This window comes from Schistocerca piceifrons, chromosome 4 (assembly GCF_021461385.2).
Source record: "Schistocerca piceifrons isolate TAMUIC-IGC-003096 chromosome 4, iqSchPice1.1, whole genome shotgun sequence".
Taxonomy (NCBI): domain Eukaryota; kingdom Metazoa; phylum Arthropoda; class Insecta; order Orthoptera; family Acrididae; genus Schistocerca; species Schistocerca piceifrons.
The window spans coordinates 584,303,405-584,326,379 of NC_060141.1; the positions used below are offsets into that span (position 1 = coordinate 584,303,405).

The 22,975-nt window shown below is 47.7% G+C and overlaps 1 protein-coding gene across 1 annotated transcript in view; it reads right to left on the minus strand.

The window, feature by feature from the left end:
- Positions 1–22,975, minus strand: part of LOC124796239 (venom serine carboxypeptidase) — a 132,249-nt gene that overhangs the window by 80,679 nt on the left and 28,595 nt on the right. Inside the window, exon 3 of the mRNA XM_047260329.1 lies at positions 9,330–9,476. Within this exon, the coding sequence (XP_047116285.1) occupies positions 9,330–9,476 (147 nt within the window). The remainder of the gene's footprint in view (positions 1–9,329; positions 9,477–22,975) is intronic.

A 22,975-nucleotide genomic window follows, 5' to 3' on the forward strand; every position in this document is an offset into this window, starting at 1 on the left:
ATCCCGTGCCATTATTTTGTCAGTCATCAACTGCAAGGATTGGTTGGTTGTTTTGGGGAAGGAGACCAGACAGCGAGGACATCAGTCTCATCGGATTAGGGAAGGAAGTCGGCCGTGCCCTTTGAAAGGAACCATCCCGGCATTTGCCTGGAGCGATTTAGGGAAATCACGGAAAACCTAAATCAGGATGGCCGGCCACGGGATTGCAAGGTTTTTGTTTTTTTTTTGTTTTTTTTGTGGTTTTAGGGTGCAAAACTGCTACGGTCATTAGCGGCTGGTCTGTGACTTAGGAAAAGGTAAAAAATAAAAACAAAATAAAAAACTGGAAACCAGCAGCAATGGGAACAAAACTCAAAAAAAATGGGAAACTAAAAATGGGAGGAAAGCTTACAAAACCACTATAGAAGGGGGGTTGTTTGTCCCCAAAAAGAGCTTCAAATGACTGACTTCATCTCACTGACACTAATAAACTCGAGAACGCGATCGGCTGAGCGCGTGTCATCTGCTAAAATGGAAGATATATCAGGCGACAGCTGTAGACGGGCACATAACGGAGTAAAATAGGGGCACTCAAGTAAAAGGTGTCTCACCGTCCACAGTTGAGAGCAGTGGGGACAAAGCGGGGGAGGTTCACCACTTAAAAGATGTCGATGGCTAAAAAGACAGTGCCCTATCCAGAGTCTAGTTAAAATTACCTCCTCACGACGAGGAGTTCAGGAGGAAGAGGTCCAAGCACAGGGAAGGGCTTTCATGTCCTGCAATTTATTATTGGGAAGTGTTGACCAATGTGCATACCATAAAAGAGTAACACGGCGACACAAAACACTCTGTAGATTGGCAAAGGGAACCATGCAAACAGCAGACTGAAGAAGAGAAACTGCAGCCTTGGCCGCTTTATTGGCCGCCTCGTTTCCACGGATACCAACATGTCCTGGGATCCAAAGGAACGCCACAGACGGCCCTCAAGTGGCAGTTCTGAATCCATTGGACCAGAGGGTGGACAGGGTAGAGAGCTTTGATACTGAAGAGAGAGCTGAGCGAATCTGAGCATATAATATACTCTATCCACTGATGGCGACAGATGTATTGGACAGCCTGGAGAACAGCGTAAAGCTCCACAGTAAAAACCGAACACTGGTCAGGAAGCTGAAATCGATTAGGGGTGTCGCCAACAATATAGGCACTCCCCACACCAAATGATATTTTTGAGCCATCAGTGTAAATAAATGTGGCATCCCTCATTTGTGCGCATTGAGCAGCAAATGCCCGATGATAAACAAGAGAAGGGGTACCATCCTTGGGAAACTGCCAAAGGTCACGGAGCAGGCAGGTCCGGGGCCGGAGCCAAGTCAGTGCTGTACCCCAAGTTGTCAAGAAAGTTTTAGGAAATGGAAGGAAAGAGAATGTAGCAATTGACGGAAGCAGACTCCCGGTGGTAGTAGAGAACAAGGGTGGCCTACATACCTTAAATCCAAGGAGGCGTCGAAAAAAATGTCATGGGCCGGATTTGCAGGCATAGAAGACAGATGGCTAGCATAACGACTCAGAAGGACAACTCGCCGATTGGACAGCAGAGGTTCAGCAGTCTCAGCATGAAGGATTTCCATAGGGCTGGTGTAAAAAGCTGCAGACGCTAAAGGTAATCCACAGTAGTGGACAGAGTCGAGACGCCAAAGAATAGACGTCCTAGCAGAGGAGTAAACTATGCTTCCATACTCCAATTTCGAGCACACTAAGGCGCGATAGAGGCGGAAAAGGACCACTCGGTCCACTCCCCAGGAGGTACCATTCAGGACACGGAGGGTGTTGAGGGATTGCAGACAGCGAGCCAAAAGATAGGAAACGTGGGAGTACCAGCACAGTTTTCTATCAAACATAAGACCCAAGAATTTAGCGATGTCTGCGAATAGTAGGTTGACATGGCCTAGATGTAAGAAAGGTGGAAGAAACACTGTATGACGCCAAAAATTGACACAAACGGTCTTACTGGGAGAAAAGTGGAAGCTGGTTTCGATGCTCCAAGAGTGGAGGCGATCGAAACATCCTTGAAGACATTGTTCAAGAAGGCTGGTCTGTTGAGAGCTGTAGTACATCGCAAAATAGTCCACAAAGAGGGAGCCTGAGACATCGGGAAGGAGACAATCCATAATTGGATTTATGGCAATGGCAAACAGTACAACACTTAGCACGGAGCCCTGGGGTACCCCGTTTTCTTGGGAGAAAGTACGGGAGAAAGTAGTGTTCACCCACACTTTAAATATGTGCTCTGCGATAAATTCATGAAGAAAAAGGGGCAGCCGACCTCGAAAGCTCCAAGAGAACAGTGTGTGGAGGATGCCTGTCCTCCAACAGGTATCGTATGCTCTCTCCAGACCAAAAAATATTGCTACTGTTTGGCGTTTTCAGAGAAAATTGTTCATGATATAAGTGGAGAGAGCAACAAGATGGTCAATGGCAGAATGATGCTCTCAGCAACCACATTGGGCAGGTGTTAAAAGACTTCGGGACTCCAGCCAGCAGGCTAAACGGCAATTCACCATACACTCCAAAACCTTACATACAATGCTCATGAGAGAAATGGGACGACAGCTAGAGGGGAGATCTTTGTCCTTTCCAGGTTTCGGAACAGGAACGACAATAGCTTCCCGCCATCTTCTGGGAAAAGTACTGTTGGTCCAAATTAGATTATAAAGGTGAAGGAGGTAGTGCAGACTCTGGTACAATAAATGCAGCAACATTTGGATGTGGATACCATCTGGTCCTGGGGCGGAAGAGCGAGAAGAAGAGAGTGCATGTTGGAGCTCCCGCATGGAGAAAACAGAATTATAGCTTTTGCGATTTTGAGAGGAGAAAGCAAGAGGCCGCACTTCCGCTGCACATTTCTTCGGGAGAAAAGCTGGCGGGTACTGTGAAGAGCTCGAAATCTCAGCAAAGGATTGACCCAATGAGTTAGAAATTGCGACAGGATCCATTAAGGTATCATGCACTACAGTGAGCTCTGAGACCGGGGAAAAACTAGGTGCACCAGATAACCGTCGAATCTGACTCTAAACTTCCGAGGATGGAGTGAAGGTGTTAAATGAGCTAGTAAAGAAGTCCCAGCTTGACTTCTTGCTATTGCAGATGACGTGACGGCATCACGCACGGAACTGCTTATAGCTGATACAGTTGGCAAAAGTAGGATGGCTCACGTATTGCATCATGGCATGCCTCGTTCTACCAAGGAACTGGGGGCTGCTGGGGCAAATCGGAGGTGCGAGGTACTGAACGTTCTGCAGCTGTAAGAATAACTTTTGTAATATGAGTGACCTCATTGTCGATGCTAGGAAAGTGACGGTCATCTAATGTCGCTAGAGATGAAAAAAGTGTCCAGTCGGCTTGGGCAAACTACCAGTGTCTCGGGCGCATATATGGCAGTTGTGGCTGCAATCTAAGGACACATGGAAAGTGGCTACTCGAGTGTATATCAGCAAGAGCAAACCACTCAAAGCGTCGAGCTAGCGGAACAGTACCAACCGAAAGGTCAAAATGAGAGAAATTTGTCGTGGAGGCAGACAAAAAAGTAGGGTCACCAGTGTTCAGGCAAACAAGATCCACTTGGTGGAAGACGTCTATCAATAGTGAGCCGCACAGACAAGGACGCAGAGGTCCCCAAAGCGGGTGGTGGGCATTGATAGGTGGGCGGAAACTGACCAAGAAGATGAAGGAGATCAGCTCTTGCCATTGGTGTGGACGATGGAATGTATACTGTACAAAGAGAGAAAGTGTATCCTGAAAGGAAAAGATGGACAGTAACAGCTTTGAAGGAACCGTTTAAGGGAATTGGGTGATAATGGACAGTATCATGGAGAAGAATCATGAGTCCTCCATATGCCTGAGTGCCATCAACAGAGGGGAGATCAAATCGGACTGACTGAAAATGAGGGAAAACAAAGCGATCGTGAGGATGCAGCTTTGTTTCATGAAGACAGAAGATGACCAGAGAGTAGAATCATAAGAGGATTGACAATTCGTCCCGATTGGCTCTAATGCCATGGATATTCCAATGGATAATGGACATAGGGTGGACAGAAAAGGGAATCATCTAATAATCTTACCACGGATTCCCTCAACTCAATGACTGCTGAGAGCCGGTAGCCAACAGCATGGAACGGCATTCAGCCGAAGGCAGAAGATCCTGATCCATAAGTTATTCAGGAGGAGCTCCTGCCACCAGCGATCGGCCAGTTGATTGGCCGCCAGCAGTGCGCCTTGGCGACACAGGAGATGGCTGAGGGCAGTTACCGCCAGGTGGTGCTATAGACGAGACAGGCAGTGGCAGAGAAGGAGAGGAACTGGTTTTCTTATTAGCCGTCTTGGAAACAGGATGTTGAGATGAAAGAAGAATCAATGGTTGTGAAGTCGGGGTACGTAAAAAATCTTCACGAGTAGGGTCTTTTTTGGAAGTCCAGGTGTCTGATTTTAGGGCTCGTGATTTAGCAGAACCCGGTGAAGGGTGAGCCATAGAGTGAGCAATAGTGGGGAGGTTGAACAGGCGATCTTTGCGCTGGCCGATCTGACGACCATGGCACTAAAAGTGAGATCACAAGTCTGCGTGGCTGCCTCCTTTGAAGGCTGAGAAGAGGCAAGGACAGTGCTGTATTTACCTGCATGAGGCACAGTGGGCTTTCGACTGGCGAATAACTTTCGAGCAGCAAATGTTGACACCTTTTCCTTCACTCTGATTTCCTGAATGAGCTGTTCGTCTTTGAAAATGGGGCAATCTCTAGAGGAAGCAGCGTGGTCACTCATACAGTTGATGCAACGAGAGGATGGAGGTGGACAAGCACCCTCATAGGCATCCTTGCCACACATAATGCATTTGGCCGGATTGGAACATGACTGGCTGGTATGATTGAACCACTGACAACGATAGCAACACGCAGGGTTTGGGATGCAAGGGTGAATGGAAATTATCTCCTAGCCCTCTTTTATGTTTGATGGAAGTTGAACTCTGTCAAATGCCAAGAAGACAGTACGAGTTGGAACCAAGCCCTTGTCAACCCTTTCCATGACTATGAACAGCCGTTACGCCCTGGTCAGACAGGTAGTTTTGAATTTCCTCTTCGGACAATCCATCGAGAGAGCGTGTATAAACCACCCCACATGATGAATTTAAAGTGTGGTGCACTTCCACCCGGACAGGGAAGGTGTGTAGCAGTGAAGTACGCAGCAATTTTTGTGCCTGGAAGGCACTGACTGTTTCTAACAACAAGGTGCCATTTAGTAATCAGGAACAAGACTTTACAGGATCTGCAATTGCGTCGACACCTTTCTGAATAATGAAAGGGTTGACTGTGGAGAAGTCTTGACCTTCAGCCGACCAAGAAACAACAAGGAACTGTGGCACTGATGGAAGAATTGTCCATGGCTGAGACTCATTTAACATTCGCTTGTGAGCAGACATAGTAGATGATGAGGAAACCATGATTACTGGGGTCTCCAACGGTGCACTCCTTCCTTGTGGGGGCCCTCTCTGAGGGCACTCCCGCCTTAGGTGATTATTCACACTTCCCGAGATACGGACGGAGGGACCAATCGGTACTTTCAGAAGGTACCAGCTTGGGTAATCACCCCTCCCTGGGCCTGGCCATTACCAGGGGGTACGTACGTGTCCTACCTGCTACCCAGGGCGGGGAATTACGCATTACTCCGTCACCGGCTACGTGTGGGAATGCGTGTGTTGGCCTTCAGACACGCACAGGAGGGGAAAAAGAGAAAGGGACGAACAAAGAAAAGAAAAGGAAAGAAGAGAGGTCTCAAGTACCACAGCAGAGAAGATGGTAAAGAGAAGAGGTAAGGAAAAGGGAAGGACAAAGGAAGGACAGAGACTTGCCAGCAGAGAAAGCGAGAAAGCAAAGAAGAGAGACTGTTTGACAGTTTCAAGCATCCCTCTCCGGACGTAGGCACTAAACATACTCCCAGAGGGGAAGAAAGGGAAGGGAAGAGGTGGTGGTGAAGGGGGGGGCGGGAGATGGGGGATGGAAAAAGATGTGGAAAAGGAAGGTATGCAGCCAAGAAAGGAAAGAGGACCACACTAGCTTGGGGTCCCATGCTCACTACGCATGTATCCACAAAAGATTTGTGAACCCCCTGGGGGCACAAGGATTGTTGTATGACGTATAACTGGCATTATTGCTGCTGCTGCTGCTGCTGCTGCTGCTCCAGGAGACAGACCAACTTAGCCTCCATGCTACCAAACCTTTTACATCTTCGCCAATGTTATAGCTGTGAGCGACCAGCAAGTGGTGCACGGGACAGACGAATGAGTAGAGGACGACAGACACTATGACCGACCAGGACACAACACGAGGCAAGCAAGCAAGAACTGAGGTGATAAACACGGCGAGACAACAACAATGCAGAAGCACTCCAAACATTACAGCGAGTGCCAGGATTCCCAGGATAGCATTGCGCGTCTGCCTAAATACATGACCATGGGAAATGCGATTGGCCGGCGACTTCGTGTGGTACGGAGTGGCACACTCAAATGGTGAGGATCATGGTGCGGGCATGTGCCAGAGCACAGAGACCCGCAGTGGACACCCAGGTCCATCCCTTCTGGCACACATTCAACTTCCGCACCTTCCGACACCAGAATATTATATTTTAGATGTACACCAGGTCATGTTAACAATGATGATCTCACCTACATAGCCAAATCATCATCACTTTGGACACACAATGCTCTTTTCCCCTTAGTATCAGCATTTCTTCTTTCTTCTTCTGCTTTTACGGCCTCATTGGACCACTTCAGTCAATCATTTCTGGTCCTCTTCTTTGGTATTTTCCCCTTCCAAGTGGCCCAGTATCTCTTCATTCGTTCCAATGCTTTTCGTCGTTCCTCATCTATAAATACCCTTTTCATTGTATGTCGTTTGTCAATTTTTGGTTTAAATCTTATTTCTGTGTCCCTCAACTTCTTTAAATTTGGCGTTTTGTTCTGCAAATCATCCAGAGTTATTTCCAGTTCTTCCATATCCTCTCTTATTTCCTTAAGCCATCCTCCTTGTTTTTTCAAATTCCAGAGTTTCTCAATTTTCCTTGATAATCTGGTTTCTGGTGTCCTCAGAATGTGACCACAAAAAGAGATCCTTTTCTTTCGTATAGTATTGGTGATGGGCTCCAGTTCTCTGTATACCACTTCATTTGGAACTATCCACCATTGCCCAGCTTTTTGATATTTCTTATTTATGCATGTTCTAGCAATTCTTCTCTCCACTTTTAAAATTTTGTCAATTCTGTTTTTCTGGGTGACTTTAAAAAGAGTTTCACTTCCGTATGTAACCTCTGGTTGAACCACCGTCTGGTAATGTTTTAATTTTGTTTTAATTGATAGACATTTTTTATTGTACATAGACCATGTTAGTTTTTGAGCTTTTATCATTTTATTAGTTCTTGCTCGCCATGCAGGTTTCTCGTCCAATTTATGTGTTATAATTTCACCCAGGTATTTAAATTGTATCACTATTTTAATTTCCCTATTGTTCACTGTGATGTGATCTATTACAAGTGGATCCGTTACCATTATTTCAGTCTTTTCAAATGATATCTGGAGTCCTAATTTTTGTGCTATATTTTGTAAGCTTGTTATTTGTTTCGTGGCTTCCTGAATATTAATAGCTAGTAATGCTAGGTCATCAGCAAATCCCAAGCAATTTAGGTTTATTTTATCTTTCTTAGTTCCAATTTTAATATTCATAGGATTTTCCTTGTACCATTCTCTCATTACATATTCAAGAGCACAATTGAATAGCAATGGTGATAAACAATCTCCCTGTCCCAAACCTGTTTTAATCATAAATGGTTCAGATATTTCTCCACTAAATTTTACTTTGGATTTGGTGTTTGTTAAGGTTAAATGTATCATTTTTATTAATTTAGGATGAAGTCCAAAATTCCTTAATATTTTCATCATTGAAGATCTATGGATGCAATCATACGCCTTTTTGAAATCTACAAAGGTTACGACTAGTTGTTTTTACCTTCTTTTGTAGACATCCATAACTATCAGCATTTATAAAAGCAATTTTGATCTAAAAATATTCTGATCACTTAACAGTGTTACACAGATTTCATTTAAACCTTGAAGTTCTTCACAAATAATCAAATTGTCTCTCAACTTTCATGCACTGTAACAAATTCTGGTTGGTCTATATCTAGACATTTTGCCCTTCTGAGTCAAAGTTGTGTCCAGAGGGGGAGGATAGGGCTGTAGTGGAGGTGGGATGGCGCAGTTGCTGCTGCCCCCTTCTCCACCCCCCTCACCCCCCCCCCCCCCCCCCCCACCGCACACACTAAAACAAATTCAGCAATCAAACTCACATACCAATTCAACAGACAGATGCATCAAGTCACTTTGAGACGGAAGAAAGCCAGAATAAGTAATAAGTATTGACTCGCAGTAGTGAGTGCAAGCAGACATTGTCAGGAAATCTCGAAATTACACCTGCCCTCTCTCCTCTTCCTACCTCAGATCACAGTAGCATGATCTTGTTCTAATTAATAAAGTAATACAAGTGTCTTACTTTGAGGCTCCGTATAGTGTGGAATTTAATATCATTTATTTTACCTTTCCTGAAAGGAGGAAAAATTATATGAAGCCAGTTAGTCTCACAAACACACGCTGAGATGACAGGGCAGGTCCCGTCATCAACATTTCACCTGGAGTCACACTGGACATCTTGTTTTCTGCTGTGGTCAGTTATTATGACTCTGTACAATACCCAGCCATCAGAAGAGAACCATGCATTTCAAGAAGCCTTGTCAGGGTGAAGATGCAGGTCTGTTTGAGTACAGCCTGTCACTGGGAAATGCAACGTAACATACCAGCCATGAAAGCCACAGCACATATAAATACTGAAATTTAATTTTTTTTGTCTTATTTACAATGAAACTCTTGATGAGCTCCATTTATAATGCCTGGGGAAATAATGTTCTGTCTGCTAATAGGTAATGAGAGGATAGTATAAAGCTGCACAAATCAGTAAGATATGAAATTACACTATTTCCACCCCTCAGAATCCCAAAAACTCTAATATCTAGTTTTGAAATATTAACGTATGATGGGAAATAATGTGCCAGAAAACAGCAGCCAGTTGTGCATTTTTCCACGTGCTAGTTCTCTACAAATGGACAATAAATTCTACATGGATGTACATTATCACTAATTATCCGTTCATTGTACAAAACCATCAGCAACTAAGCTCATTACCAACAATAATAAGAAAATAATAAAAAACACACATACAAATATTTTTGTGATAATTTTGAATGACATTTCTACTTACCACCATATGATTCACCGGTGACATAGAAATCATTCTTCTGAAGTTCTGGAAAAAGTGTGAAGAACTGAACTAGAGCATTATAAAGATCTTTTCCAACAGCTGTTTCATTCCTGGCATATCCAGCATCATTCTCAGTAAAGCTGAATCCTGAACAAACAGAACATAAAAGTAATAGTTTAGACTGTGTTCGAATAACATGACAAAATGGTAGACATCATCAGAAAGCTTCTATCTGTATTTGACTAAATGGAATTTGGTACAAAATGTTCATTGATTACACTCCTCCCTGTTGTAAGATTAATCTCTCTTAATGACTCCTGTTGTCTGGAATCAGTGCTAATAACTATTTTTCTCCTGCATACAATAACATTCTTTTCCTATACATTAAACGATGGGGATGACAGATTCTTGCACTAAGTGTCTCAACTACAAACTATTTTGAATCAGTTGACCAACCATCACCCAACAGTTGTGTCACAGTGCTTGTTCTTGTGAACACTGATTCACATATTTGGCAATTGTGCAGTCACAAGAATGACAGGACAACATGCTAACGAAGTTTTTGTCAAAAGACCATTACAGACACTGGAGTGTACCAACTGAGTCAGCGTGTTCATGTTCCAATACCATGACTGAAGCAGCAAAATCAGGGAAAATAATCAGCCTAAAAACCAATTTTTTACATGAATTTACATCCAAAGGTAACAAATTCAGCATTACTACCTTTACATGCTAAAATTATGACTGAGGCACTGTGAAAAAAGTAGACTGCAGTATGGCGATCAAAGGCTTTTGTCCTATCCCATTACAGTGCTCTAACTCACATGGCACTGATTAATAGCTTGAGGAGGGGGGGATTATGGGACTAAGCAGTGAGGTCATCAGTCCCACAGTTCAAAAGATACGTTTGTAAGACAGAGGCATCCACAAAAAGTGGGCAGATCCAGTCAGAGCGATCAAACTATAAAGCAAGAAAGCTAAAAACACATACAGCAGAAGGCATAAAAAGGTAGGTCAAATCTAAAAACTGCAAAAACAGAGGGATAAATGAGCAGTCTTTGCATGAGGGAGTGGTCATGGTTTCCAGACCCAGGGAACACAGAGAGGCCCAACCACAACCACAGTGCCCCTTTTCCAGGAGGAAAGCAAAACGCGATAACTCAAAATAAAAACCACTTTCACAAAGGAAACTCTGAGGACCAGTACAGCCATCTGTGAGTTGTCCACTAATATTAAAGACAAGGAGTTTGGAAGGCAATACTTAACATGAAGGGCCAAAAGAAGTGGACATTCCACCAATATATGGGATACCGCCAGTCTGGCTCCACAACCAAATTGTGGGGGTGACTCATTACGCAACAGAAAACAATGAGTGAGCCAAGTATGACCGATGCATAGACAGCATAAGACCATGGACTCCTCCTGAGAAGAGTAGAAGGAAGAGAGCCAAACTGCAGTAGTCTCCTTGATTGAGCAGTGTTTATTACTGAGAGCAGTAGTGCACCAGATGTCATTCCACTTTTGGCAAAATGAGATTCGATGAGGCAATGCATATCTGCACCTGGAATCACAAAAGGGAATGAGGGTAAGTATCTGCCTCTCTAACCAAATGATCAGCCAGCTCAGTCCCTGGGACACCCACATGACTTGGGACCCAGAGAAAGGCAACTGCATAGGTGTCATGGCCAAAAGCAGAGAGGTCATGGATAGCAACACCAAAGGATGATGACAGTAGCATCAGGCTATAGTCGGTACATATTAAAATACTGTGGAGGGAGACCTGAGTAACAAAATGGAGGGCTAGCAGCTAACAGCTCTGCTGTGAACACACTGCATGATTGGTTGGTTGGTTGGTTGGTTTGTGGGATTAAAGGGACCAGACTGCAACGGTCATCGGTCCCTTGTTCCAAAACTTAAAAACTACAACACAGAGTAAAAAAACAACAGACAACACAGGACAAGAAAAACTCAGACAAAGAATAGACATAACAAATTAAAATCACACGGAGTGTGGCAGTGGTTGGCCGACCATAGAATAAAAAGGGAAAAGCTAACCACCGAGAACACATTAAAAACTCAGTTTAAAACCGTAGGCCAAAGGCCAGACTCAACACAAAATAATAAAATAAAACATAAATACTCATATTAAATGATAAAAAACCCCTGCTCGAATAAAACGTAAAACTAAGCCAGCCATAACAGGGTCTTCAGTTAAAAGGGCAGGGAGCGTATCAGGCAGCGCAAATGTCCACCTGACCACAGCTAAAAGGGGGCAGGCCAACAAAATGTGGGCCACTGTCAAAGCCGCCTCGCAACGACACAGAGGAGGGTCCTCCCGACGCAGTAAGTAACTGTGTGTCAGCCAGGAGTGGCCAATGCGGAGCCGACAAAGGACGACTGAGTCCCTGCGGTTGGCTCGCACGGATGACCGCCACACAGTCGTTGTCTCCTTAATGGCACGGAGTTTATTGGGCGTGATCCGATCGCGCCATTCAGCGTCCCAAAGCGCAAAAACTTTTCGGCGGAGGACCGCTTGCAAATCAGCCACTGGGAGGCCAACATCCAGAGATGGTTGCCTGGTGGCCTCTTTCGCCAGGCAGTCAACATGTTCATTGCCCGGGATACCGACATGACCGGGGGCCCACACAAAGACCACAGAGCGGCCGCAACGGGCAAGACTATGCGGGGACTCCTGGATAGCCATCACCAGACGAGTAAGAGGGAAATACTGGTCGAGAGCTCGTAAACCGCTCAGGGAATCGCTACAGACCACGAAGGACTCACCTGAGCAGGAGCGGATATACTCTAGGGCTCGAAAGATGGCGACCAGCTCAGCAGTGTAAACGCTGCAGCCAGCCAGCAAGGAACGTTGTTCGGAATGGTCCCCTAGAGTTAGCGCATAACCGACACGACCAGCAACCATCGAACCGTCAGTGTAAACAATGTCAGAGCCCTGATACGTGGCCAGGATGGAATAAAAGCTGCGGCGGAAGGCCTCTGGAGGGACTGAGTCCTTCAGGCCCTGTGCCAAGTCGAGCCAAAGGCAAGGGCGAGGAACACACCATGGGGGTGTACGCAAAGTGGCCCGAAAAGGAGGTGGAACAGTGAAAACCCTAAGCCCGGAGAGAAGCTCTTTGACGCGGACTGCGATCGTACAACCTGACCGGGGTCGACGTTCTGGCAGATGGACGACCGATCGCGGGAACAGGAGACGATAGTTTGGATGCCCTGGCAAGCTAAAAACATGGGCAGCATAAGCGGCCAGTAAATTTTGGTGCCTGAACCGCAGTGTAGGGACACCTGCCTCCGCAAGTATGCTGTCCACTGGGCTGGTCCGGAAAGCACTAGTGGCAAGGCATATTCCGCTGTGTAGGATTGGGTCCAGTACCCGTAGTGCAGATGGGGATGCTGAGCCATTAGCCAGGCTCCCATAATCCAGATGAGACTGGATTAACGTCTGGTAGAGCCGTAACAGGGTAGATCAGTCAGCACTCCAGCAGGTGTGGCTCAAGCATCTCAGAGCATTTAGATGCCGCCAACATGCCTGTTTAAGCTGCCGAATATGAGGCAGCCAAGTCAGCCGGGCATCAAAAACTACACCCAAAACCTGTGGGTCTCCACCACAGCAAGGAGTTCATCGGCAAGATAAAGCCGCAGCTCAGAATGGACTGTTCGGCACTGGCAGAAATGCATAACGCGGGTCTTGGCAGCCGAAAACTGAAAACCATGCGCTACAGCCCAAGACTGCACCTTGTGGATAGCGCCCTGTAGCTGACGTTCAACAACTGCAATGCCAGTAGAGCGGTAGTAAAAGCAGAAGTTGTCAGCATACAGGGAAGCAGAGACAGAATTTCCCACCGCCGCAGCGAGCCCGTTTATTGCGATTAAAAACAGGCAGACACTGAGGACAGATCCCTGTGGTACCCCGTTCTCCTGGACTCGGGAGGAACTATGGGAGGCCGCAACTTGCACGCGGAAGGTACGATACGACAGAAAATTTCGGATAAAGATCGGCAGAGGGCCCCGAAGACCCCATCCATGAAGCATAGAAAGTATGTGATGACGCCATGTCGTATCGTACGCCTTCTGCATGTCGAAAAAGACAGTGACCAGGTGCTGACGGCGGGCAAAGGCAGTACGGATGGCCGACTCCAGACTCACCAGATTGTCGGTGGCGGAGCGGCCGTTACGGAACCCACCCTGAGACGGAGCCAGAAGGCCCCGAGACTCCAGTACCTAATTCAAGCGCCAGCTCACCATCCATTCGAGAAGCTTGCAAAGAACGTTGGTGAGGCTAATGGGGCGGTAGCTGTCCACCTCCAAAGGGCTCTTGCCCGGTTTCAAAACGGGGATGACAATGCTTTCCTGCCATTGCGACGGAAACTCACCCTCGACCCAGAGACGGTTGTAAAGGTCGAGGAGGTGTCACTTGCAGTCCACTGAAAGGTGTTTCAGCATCTGACAGTGGATGCGATCTGGCCCAGGAGCGGTATCAGGGCAGGCGGCAAGGGCACTGCGAAATTCCCACTCACTGAATGGAGCATTGTAGGATTCAGAATGGTGGGTGCGAAAAGAAAGGCTCCAACGTTCCATCCGTTCTTTAATGGAGCGGAAGGCCAGGGGGTAATTGGAAGAAGCGGAACTCAGAGCAAAATGCTCTGCCAAGCGGTTGGCAATTTCGTCGGAATCTGTACAAACTGCTCCATTCAGTGAGAGCGCAGGGACACTGACAGGGGTCCGATAGCCATAGAGGCGTCGGATCTTGGCCCAGACCTTCGATGGAGAGACATGGAGGCCAATGGTGGACACATACCGCTCCCAGCACTCCTGCTTGCTTTGGCAGATAAGGCAGCGGGCCCGCGCACGCAGACGTTTGAAGGTAATGAGGTGTTCAATGCAAGGATGTCACTTGTGACACTGGAGTGCCCGACGGCGATCTTTAATCGCTTCAGCGGTCTCAGGCGACCACCAAGGCACAGTCCGCCGCCGAGGGGACCCAGAGGAACTGGGAATGGATGATTCGGCGGCAGTAACGATGCCCGTGGTGACCGATTGAACCACCGCATCAATGCCATCATTAGAGAGAGGCTCAATAGCGGCAATGGAGGAAAACAAGTCCCAGTTAGCCTTATTCATTGCCCATCTGCAAGGGCACCCAGAAGACTGACGCTGTGGCAGTGACAGAAAGATCGGAAAGTGGTCACTACCACACAGGTCGTTATGCACTCTCCATTGGACAGATGGTAAGAGGCTAGGGCTGCAGATTGAAAGGTCAATGGCGGAGTATGTGCCATACGCCACACTGAAGTGTGTGAAGGAACCATCATTTAACAGCGAAAGATCGAGCTGTGCCAATAAATGCTCAATGGTGGCGCCTCGACCTGTCACCACTGACCCACCCAACAGAGGGTTATGGGCGTTGAAGTCGCCCAGTAATAAGAAAGGTGGCGGCAATTGGGCTATCGGCGCAGCCAGGACATGCTGCACGACATCACCATCCGGTGGAAGGTAAAGACTGCAGACGGTAACAGCCTGTGGCGTCCACACCGGAACAGCGACAGCCTCTAAAGCTGTTTGTAGAGGGATAGACTCGCTGTGAAGAGAGTTAAGGACATATATGCAGACGCCACCAGACACCCTTTCATAAGCTGCCCGGTTCTTATAATAACCCCGATAGCCACGGAGGGCAGGAGTTCGCATTGCTGGAAACCAAGTTTCTTGAAGAGCAATGCAGAAGAATGGGTGAAGGCTGATAAGTTGTCGGAGCTCAGCTAGATGGTGGGAGAAACCGCTGCAGTTCCACTGGAGGATGGAATTGTCCATGGCTGAGAAAGGCGTGACGGGACTGGGAAGGCAGATTACACCTCTGGGTCACCTGCTGCCTCTGATGGAGCACCCGTGCAAGTGCTATCCATTGCGTCTGAGGGACCGGCGAGATCGAGGTCCTCAGTGGACGCAAGAATCTCCACCGCATCCTCAGACGCAGAGCTTGTAGGTAGCGGTGGAGTAGGTGCCACCGCAGGTGTCTTGGTCTTACGGGTCTTCAATGTCGTTTTCTTTCGCTGTTCCTTTGGTTGTCGTCGTTGAGAGGGCTTATTGGAGTCAGTCTCCGGGACCGAAGATGATCGCGAAGCTCGACGACCAGCAACCTGTGGCTTCTTCAGCCACTGGTTGGTGTCTGCTGTGCCGCTGGTAGGAACCTGGGAAGGGAGTGACCCAAGGGATCCCTTCCGAGCGAGAGAAGCCGAAGAAGACTTACGCTTCTCCGGCTTAGAAGTGGGGACTGGTGTCCCCGGTGGTTTAGTGGGTGCTGCTCCCGAGGTAGATGGTGTGGGAGCAACAGCGAGAGAAGGGGCCCCCATCGTCAAGGGGGCAGGTAAGCTCCTCTGACTCTGAGAGCTGACTGTTTGTGGTGCAGCTAAAGGAGCTGGAGCAGGAGTGACAGTTGAGGCATAAGATGCCATCATGCGCATGGGATGTAGCCGTTCAAATTTCCGCTTAGCCTCAGTGTAAGTCAGTCAGTCCAGGGCCTCATATTCCATGATTTTGCGTTCTTTCTGTAAGATCCTGCAGTCTGGCGAGCAAGGTGAATGAGGCTCTCCACAGTTGACACAGATGGGAGGCGGAGCACATGGAGTATTGGGATGAGATGGGCGTCCGCAATCTCGACATGTGAGGCTGGATGTGCAGCGGGAAGACGTATGGCCGAACTTCCAGCACTTAAAGCACCGCATCGGGGGAGGGATATAGGGCTTGACGTCACAGTGGTAGACCATCACCTTGACCTTCTCCGGTAATGTATCACCCTCGAAGGCCAAGATGAAGGCACCGGTAGCAACCTGATTGCCCTCGGACCCCGATGAACGCGCCTGACAAAATGAACACCTCTACGCTCTACGTTGGCGCGCAGCTCGTCATCAGACTGCAAAAGTAGGTCCCTATGGAAAATAACACCCTGGACCATATTTAAACTCTTATGTGGTGTGATTGTAACGTTAACATCCCCCAACTTGTCACAAGTAAGTAACCTGCGTGACTGGGCGGATGATGCCGTTTTTATCAAAACTGACCCAGAGCGCATTTTGGACAAGCCCTCTACCTCGCCAAAGTTGTCCTCTAAATGCTCTACAAAGAACTGAGGCTTCACGGAGACAAAGGATTCCCCATCAGCTCTGGTACAGACGAGATACTGGGGCGAATACGTGTCACTGTCATTCATTGCCTTTCATTCCTCCCATGGTGTGGCCAGGAATGGGAACGATTTGGGGTCATAAACGTTACCTTTAAAATGAGCCCTCGAACTCTTAGAGACTGCTGGTGGCTGGGCACCAGCAAGAGATGATGTGCCACGCTTCATTGCGTTTCATCCACCCTGATGCCACCTACTCCGACCAAGGGCCCTCCCCATGGGCAACACCCAGCCACAGCAAGGGCCACCTGGCAGGATGGCCATTGCCGGGAGTCCTGATGCCCCAGGGAGATGGGCATCTACTCCTTGGCATACATGGGGAGTAAACGGCGCAGGCATCAGTAGAGCGATCCCTGTGTTGTCAGGGGGCTAGAACGAACAGGGTACATGGCGGCCCCACCACAACGGATTAGCTACCATGCTGGATCTTAGGTGCAAAAATGTATGAGGTCGTCGTCGCTGCGAAAAACAACACTGCACAGTGCAGCGTGGAAATCGCACCCATGGACGTATCCTCGCCCAAGAGATGGAAAACGAGCTGGACACCATTGCAACGACGAGAAAGCTGGCTAAAGGCCTCAATGCACGACAGATACAGTGCACCATGTAAGGTGCCCATCCCCAATTGGCTCGCTCTTCGGAACAATTTTGAAAGATGGAGGTCAAACCCAAGAGGGGACCATCACATAAGGCCAAAACATTTGAGACTCCTTTTAGTCGCCTCTTACGACAGGCAGGAATACCGCGGGCCTATTCTAACCCCCGAACCCGCAGGGGGACACACTGCATGATTCTGGCAGTAAATGGCGTTCCATGCCAGTAGAAGATGAAAAAGTGTATCCTGTCTTACTTACAATTTTAGAATCATCAGTGTAGAAGATGGTAGTACCCTGGAACTCCTCAAGGATGGAACATACAGGACACTATTATATCATAGGGGTGACAGAGACCTTAGGACCCTGGAATAGGTTGGTCCTAACCCTTGGGGGTTGCAGGAGGAAATACATGGAGTACTTTCTGGTGGCTGGAGATTGAGATCCCGACAGAGGGAAGTAAAGTACATTCCAACTGGCAATTCCATCTGAAGATGGGTATCAGGAGGAAGACATCCCTTGTTTGCAAAGACGAGTACAGGAGACAGAGTATATGAGATGGCAATTGTGTAAGAAACCAGGAGTTGGCTCCATTGTATTCATAGAGGAGGCTGTCAACAGGACTAGTGCAAAAGGCACCTATAGCCAGACGCACCCCATAATGATGAACAGGTCAAGTAGTTTCAGAGTGGAAGGAGCCACTGAGCCATAAACCTGACAACCATAATCTAATCTGGACAAAACCAGAGCATGGTAAAGGAGCAGCACGATCTGCACCCCAAGGCGTGTGTGCCAGGAGGCAGAGAGCATTAAGCTTCCACAAGTATGTAATTTTCAGGTGATGAATATGGGGCAGCCATGTCAGCTTTATGTCACAAAGAACGCCCAAGAAATTGGACTGAACTACAACATCTAGGCACTGGCTGCCTAAATAAAGTTCAAGATCAGGTTTTACTGTAGGTCTACAGCAAAAATGTGTAACCCAAGTTTTGAAGGAAGAAAAATGGAAGCCATGAGAAAGGGCCCACAAAGAGGCCCATCGGAAGGCACCTTGGAGCTGGCATTCAGCAGATGCTACTGAGTGGGAACTGCACCAAATGAAAAAATCATCAAGATACAAGACTGGGGTAACAGTTTTCCTGGGTCCAAGGGGTGACAAGTGAGGTGCCAACTCGAACCCAGAAGAGCTGGTGGGATAAAAACTTCCGGATAAAAATTGGAAGGGGACTGCAAAAGCCCCTGTCATGGAGGGTAACAAAAATGTGATGGTGCCAAGCTGTGTCGTATCCAGTCTGTAGGTCAAAGGAGACCATCACAAGGTGTTGGTGGTTAAAAAAAGCTTGTCAGATTGCTGTTTCCAATCTGAGTAAATGGTCAGTTGTAAACTGTCCTCCCTCGAAGCCACGGTAATATGGGAACAGTAGGCTCTGAGATTCAAGTACCCAACATAATCTGAAGTTAACCATCCTCTCAAGCACTTTACAAAGTATGGCAGTCAGGTTAATTGGTCAGTATCTGTCGAGAGATGTTGGATTCTTCCAGGCTTAAGGAAGGGATAACTATCCTGTCTTACCATTGCAAGGGGAACGCACCTCAGAGCCAAATGCGGTTGAAGACTGAGTGGGTCTTACCTCTGGGTAATGTCCAGGTGTTGGCCCATCCGGTTGTGAATGGAATTCAGGCCTGGGGCTATGTCATGTGAAGAAGTAAAAGCATGCATGAATTACCAGTCAGTGAGCAGTTCCCACAGGCTTCAGCTTGTTGAGGGTTGAAACAGAGGGGGGGTTTCCATCAACTCATCGTTTCTGCTGGACATAGGTACCAGGATAGGAAGAAAACGCTGATGCTGTTGCAACATGTGTAGCGAGGTGTTCTGCAAGGACCAATGGATCAGTACACAAGCACCCTGTAGGATACGACCCTGGACAGCTGATTGTTGCTGACAGCCCAGAAGGCTATGGATCTTTAAGCAAACCTGCGATGAAGAGGCCTACATCCCCAAAGGGAGCAAACAAGCACTCCCAGCATTCATATTTTCTCCGTTTAATAAGGTAGTGGGCCTTAGCTCGGAGATGCACAAAAATGATAAGGTTGATCTGTGAAGGGTGTTGTCTAAACCACTGCAGTGCCCATCAGCAGTCCTGGATAGTGACTGACGTCCTTGGCCCACCATGGTACTGGTCAACAAGGGCAAATTGTGAATAGGGGGATAGCAGTTTCAGCGGCTTGAAGCATAGTATCAGAAACGTCTTGCGCAACCACAGGAATGCAATGTAATGTAATGTAAGAGACAGGTGTTTAAGTGCACAGCAGACATATACAAAGGCCAATTTGCTCTGCAGAATGCCCTATGTGGGGACCTGTCTGCCTCTTGGTGGCAGGGGAATGACGGAATCATTGGAAAATGGTCATTGTCATGAAGAACATCCTGGGGTGACCAATGCATGGAAGCCGCAAGACCATGGGAGGAGATCATGAGATCAACAGCAGAAAAGGTGCCATGACTAGCACTGAAGTTTGTAGGGGAACTGTCATTGAGAAGACAGAAATCAAAGACTGTAATAAGTTGGTCAATGAGAAGGCCTGTACCAGTCGAAGTGGCACTCCACCACAGGAGGTGGTGTGCACTGAAGTCCATGAGGAGGAGATACAGGGTGGGAGTTTTTGGATTAAGATAAGCAGTTCAACATAAGAAAGTGCCCTGCCTAGTGGGGAATAGACATTGCAAATGTGATGGTTGTGGTCATTCGCACTCTTGGATACAACCGCTAATGACATCCCTGCGATCCAAATTGCAGAGCCCTCCGGATGCTATCCCAGGGTAACCACAATTCCAACAGAACACCCGATAACCACAGAATGTTGGAGAGTGGTTGTCATGGAAGTGCATTTCTTGAAGAGCAAGACAGAATGTAGAATAAAAGGAAACAAGATGGTGTATTGCCAGTAGGTGATGATAATATTGATTGCAATACCACTAGATTAGTATGTGATGAGAATCCATGTTAGACATAAGGTAGCCGAGAGGATGTCACATTATTCTGTCTGTGGTCATCACCAACAAGGATGGCACGACATCCGTAAATAAGAGCTCACACAAAGGTTGTGAGAGGGGAGATGGCAGCTCTCAGGGCATAAGGGAGGGGGCTTGTCCTGGGACTTCTCCTTCTCCTTCTCCTTCTCCTTCTCCTCCTCCTCCTCCTCCTCCTCCTCCTCCTCTTTTGTGGGCTGAGGAGGGCAGGGCACATTGGGTGGGCAGGCTTCTGCAAGACCCAGGGGCCAAAACAGATCGAGCGGCCTTGGGGCACGCAGGTAGTACATCTCATGGCCGAGTTGTGGCAGTTGGCTTCTGGCTTGAGAGATGCCGGAAGGGATAGATCCTGAGCAGGAACTCCATCACCATTGGATGCCGAAGAAGCGGGAAACTTCTTTGGTGGGGGAGGGAGAGCGATACTCGGAGGGAAGGGCATGGAAACCACAGCAAGAGGGAAGGAAAAGGGGGATGGGGCTGAAGTAATGAAGGGACACAAGGGGGAAAGTATGTAACAGGGGGTAAAGTGACACTGGGTGGAGTCAGTTATATTTTTTGGCGAGCCTCTGCAGAAGACAGGTGACCCAGATACTTGTTCTCTTGGATCTTCTTTTCTCTCTTCTATGCTGGGCAATCTGGCAAGTGTGGAGTCAGGCTGCCACTGCAATTTACATACACAGGTGGCAGAATACAGTGGCTTCCCTCATGGATTGGCTGTCCACAGTCACCACAAAGAGGGTTCCCCATAGAGCAGGAAGACATATGCCCAAAATACAAGCACCAAAAGCACCTCATGAGTGGCGGGATGTGCAGCTTCATGTCACTTCAGTAACACATGACCTTGACCTTCTCTGGGAGGGTATCTCCCATGAAAGCCAGAATAAAAGTGCCAGGTCCGGTGCAGTTGTCTTTGAAATGACACTTCTGCACACGTCGAACAAAATGAATGTCACATCACCCCAGATTAGCCCGGAGTTCCTCATCAGTTTGCAGGATCAGGTCATGTTGGAAAATCACTCCCTGGACCATATTCAGTGACTGGTGAGGGGTAATAGACACCAGGACATCACCAAGATGATCACAAGAATGAAGAGCTGCAGATTGGATACCAGAAGATGCTTTGATCAACAGGGAGCCCGACCGCATCTTACCAAGAGACTCCACTTCACCAAACTTGTCCTCAACATTCTCCACAAAAAACAATGGCTTTGTGGCAGTGAATGTGTTCCTGTCAGACCTAATAAAGGCCTAGTAGTGGGGAAAGTGTTTCATCCCTAGACAGCGAGCCTGACCCTACTCCCAGGGCTTACCAAGGAAGGGAAGGCTGCTGTGTCATACGAAGCAGCATTCAATGAGCATTCACCACTTGGAGAGATGACCAACCATGGAAGGGAAGGCTACAGTGTCATATGAAGAAGCATTCAATGAACATACACCACTTGGAGAGATGACCATTTGAGGAAAGTCAGATTTTTGTAGCTTGATATGCTTTATCTGCTAAGCATCGGCCCAGATACCACCCACTCCAATCTGGGACTCTCCACATGGGCACCACCCAGCCACAGCAAGGGCCACCTGGCACAGCGGCCATTGCTGGGAGTTCTGATGCTCCAGAATAACAAACAACCATTCCTTGGCATACATGGGGAGGCAAAAGCTCAAATATCAGTAGTGTGATCCTTGTGTGTCAGGGCCCAGCCAGATGGGTACATAACAGCCCCACAACATAACAAGGACTGCCTACATGTGCTGGTGACCCAGTGGGGTGGAGGGACACAACGGCGAGGAAGGAAGAGGGGAAGGAAGTGTGTGTGTGTGTGGGGGGGGGGGGGGGGGGGGGGAGGAATCCATTCTGCAGATGCTGGGGTTGAAGTCCTTCTCCAAATGGCTCACACTAGGAATGATCTCAAATATCAAACCCCAAGGGGAAGGTGTGAGGGGGGGAGCAAAATGCCAAAAAGGATGAAAAAGAATAGGTAAGAGAATCAAAATTGCAAGGAATACAGGGAACCAGGCGGATAGCCAGATCAAAATAAATCAGAACACAGAGAGGGGAGGAGGGGGCAGTGAGGATGGGAAAGGAGGGACACAGAAGGAAATGCAGCCAATGAAGGAAGAATGGGCTGCAATAGGTCAGAGCCTGGTTTGTTTCATTTAGTTTTAGGGTGCAAAAACAACTAGGGTCATGCGTGCCCATGCCAGAATAGTAGAACATGGAGAGAGAGAGAGAGAGAGAGAGAGAGAGAGAGAGAGAGAGGAGTTAAAAATGACTACTCATTAAATCCAACTGATGGCAGGAAAGACAGCTAAAATCAGGGATGTGGAATAAGGACCATAAAATATGCCACAGAGAAATGGAGAGCCTGAACTAAAGATCAAATGTCCTTTGCCATATTGCTATGATGGATAAAAAGTAAAACGCGGTCAACAGCCTGCATGTTATTTGCTAAACAGGCCGATAACTCATACAGTGGTTTAAAAAAAGGCCACTCCATCAGGAAATAGTGAACTGTCAAAGGTTGAGGGCAATGAGGGCAAAGTGGTGGGAGAGCACCACTTAACAAATGACGATGGCTAAAAAGACAGTGCCCGATAAGAAACCAAGTTAAAATGATCTCCTCACACCAAAGAGAGCCGAGAGGAGGTCGTTGAAGCTGCTGGGAAAGGTTTAATTTCCCAGAGCTTGTTTCCATGAATGGAGGACCAATGGTGATGCCAAAGCGATACCACCTGCTTACAGATGCCAACACAGAGATCACTGTAGGGGATGGAAGAATTAACGGGCCAAGGTACCAGAACTGCAGCCTTGACAGCAGCTTCAGCAACCTCGTTT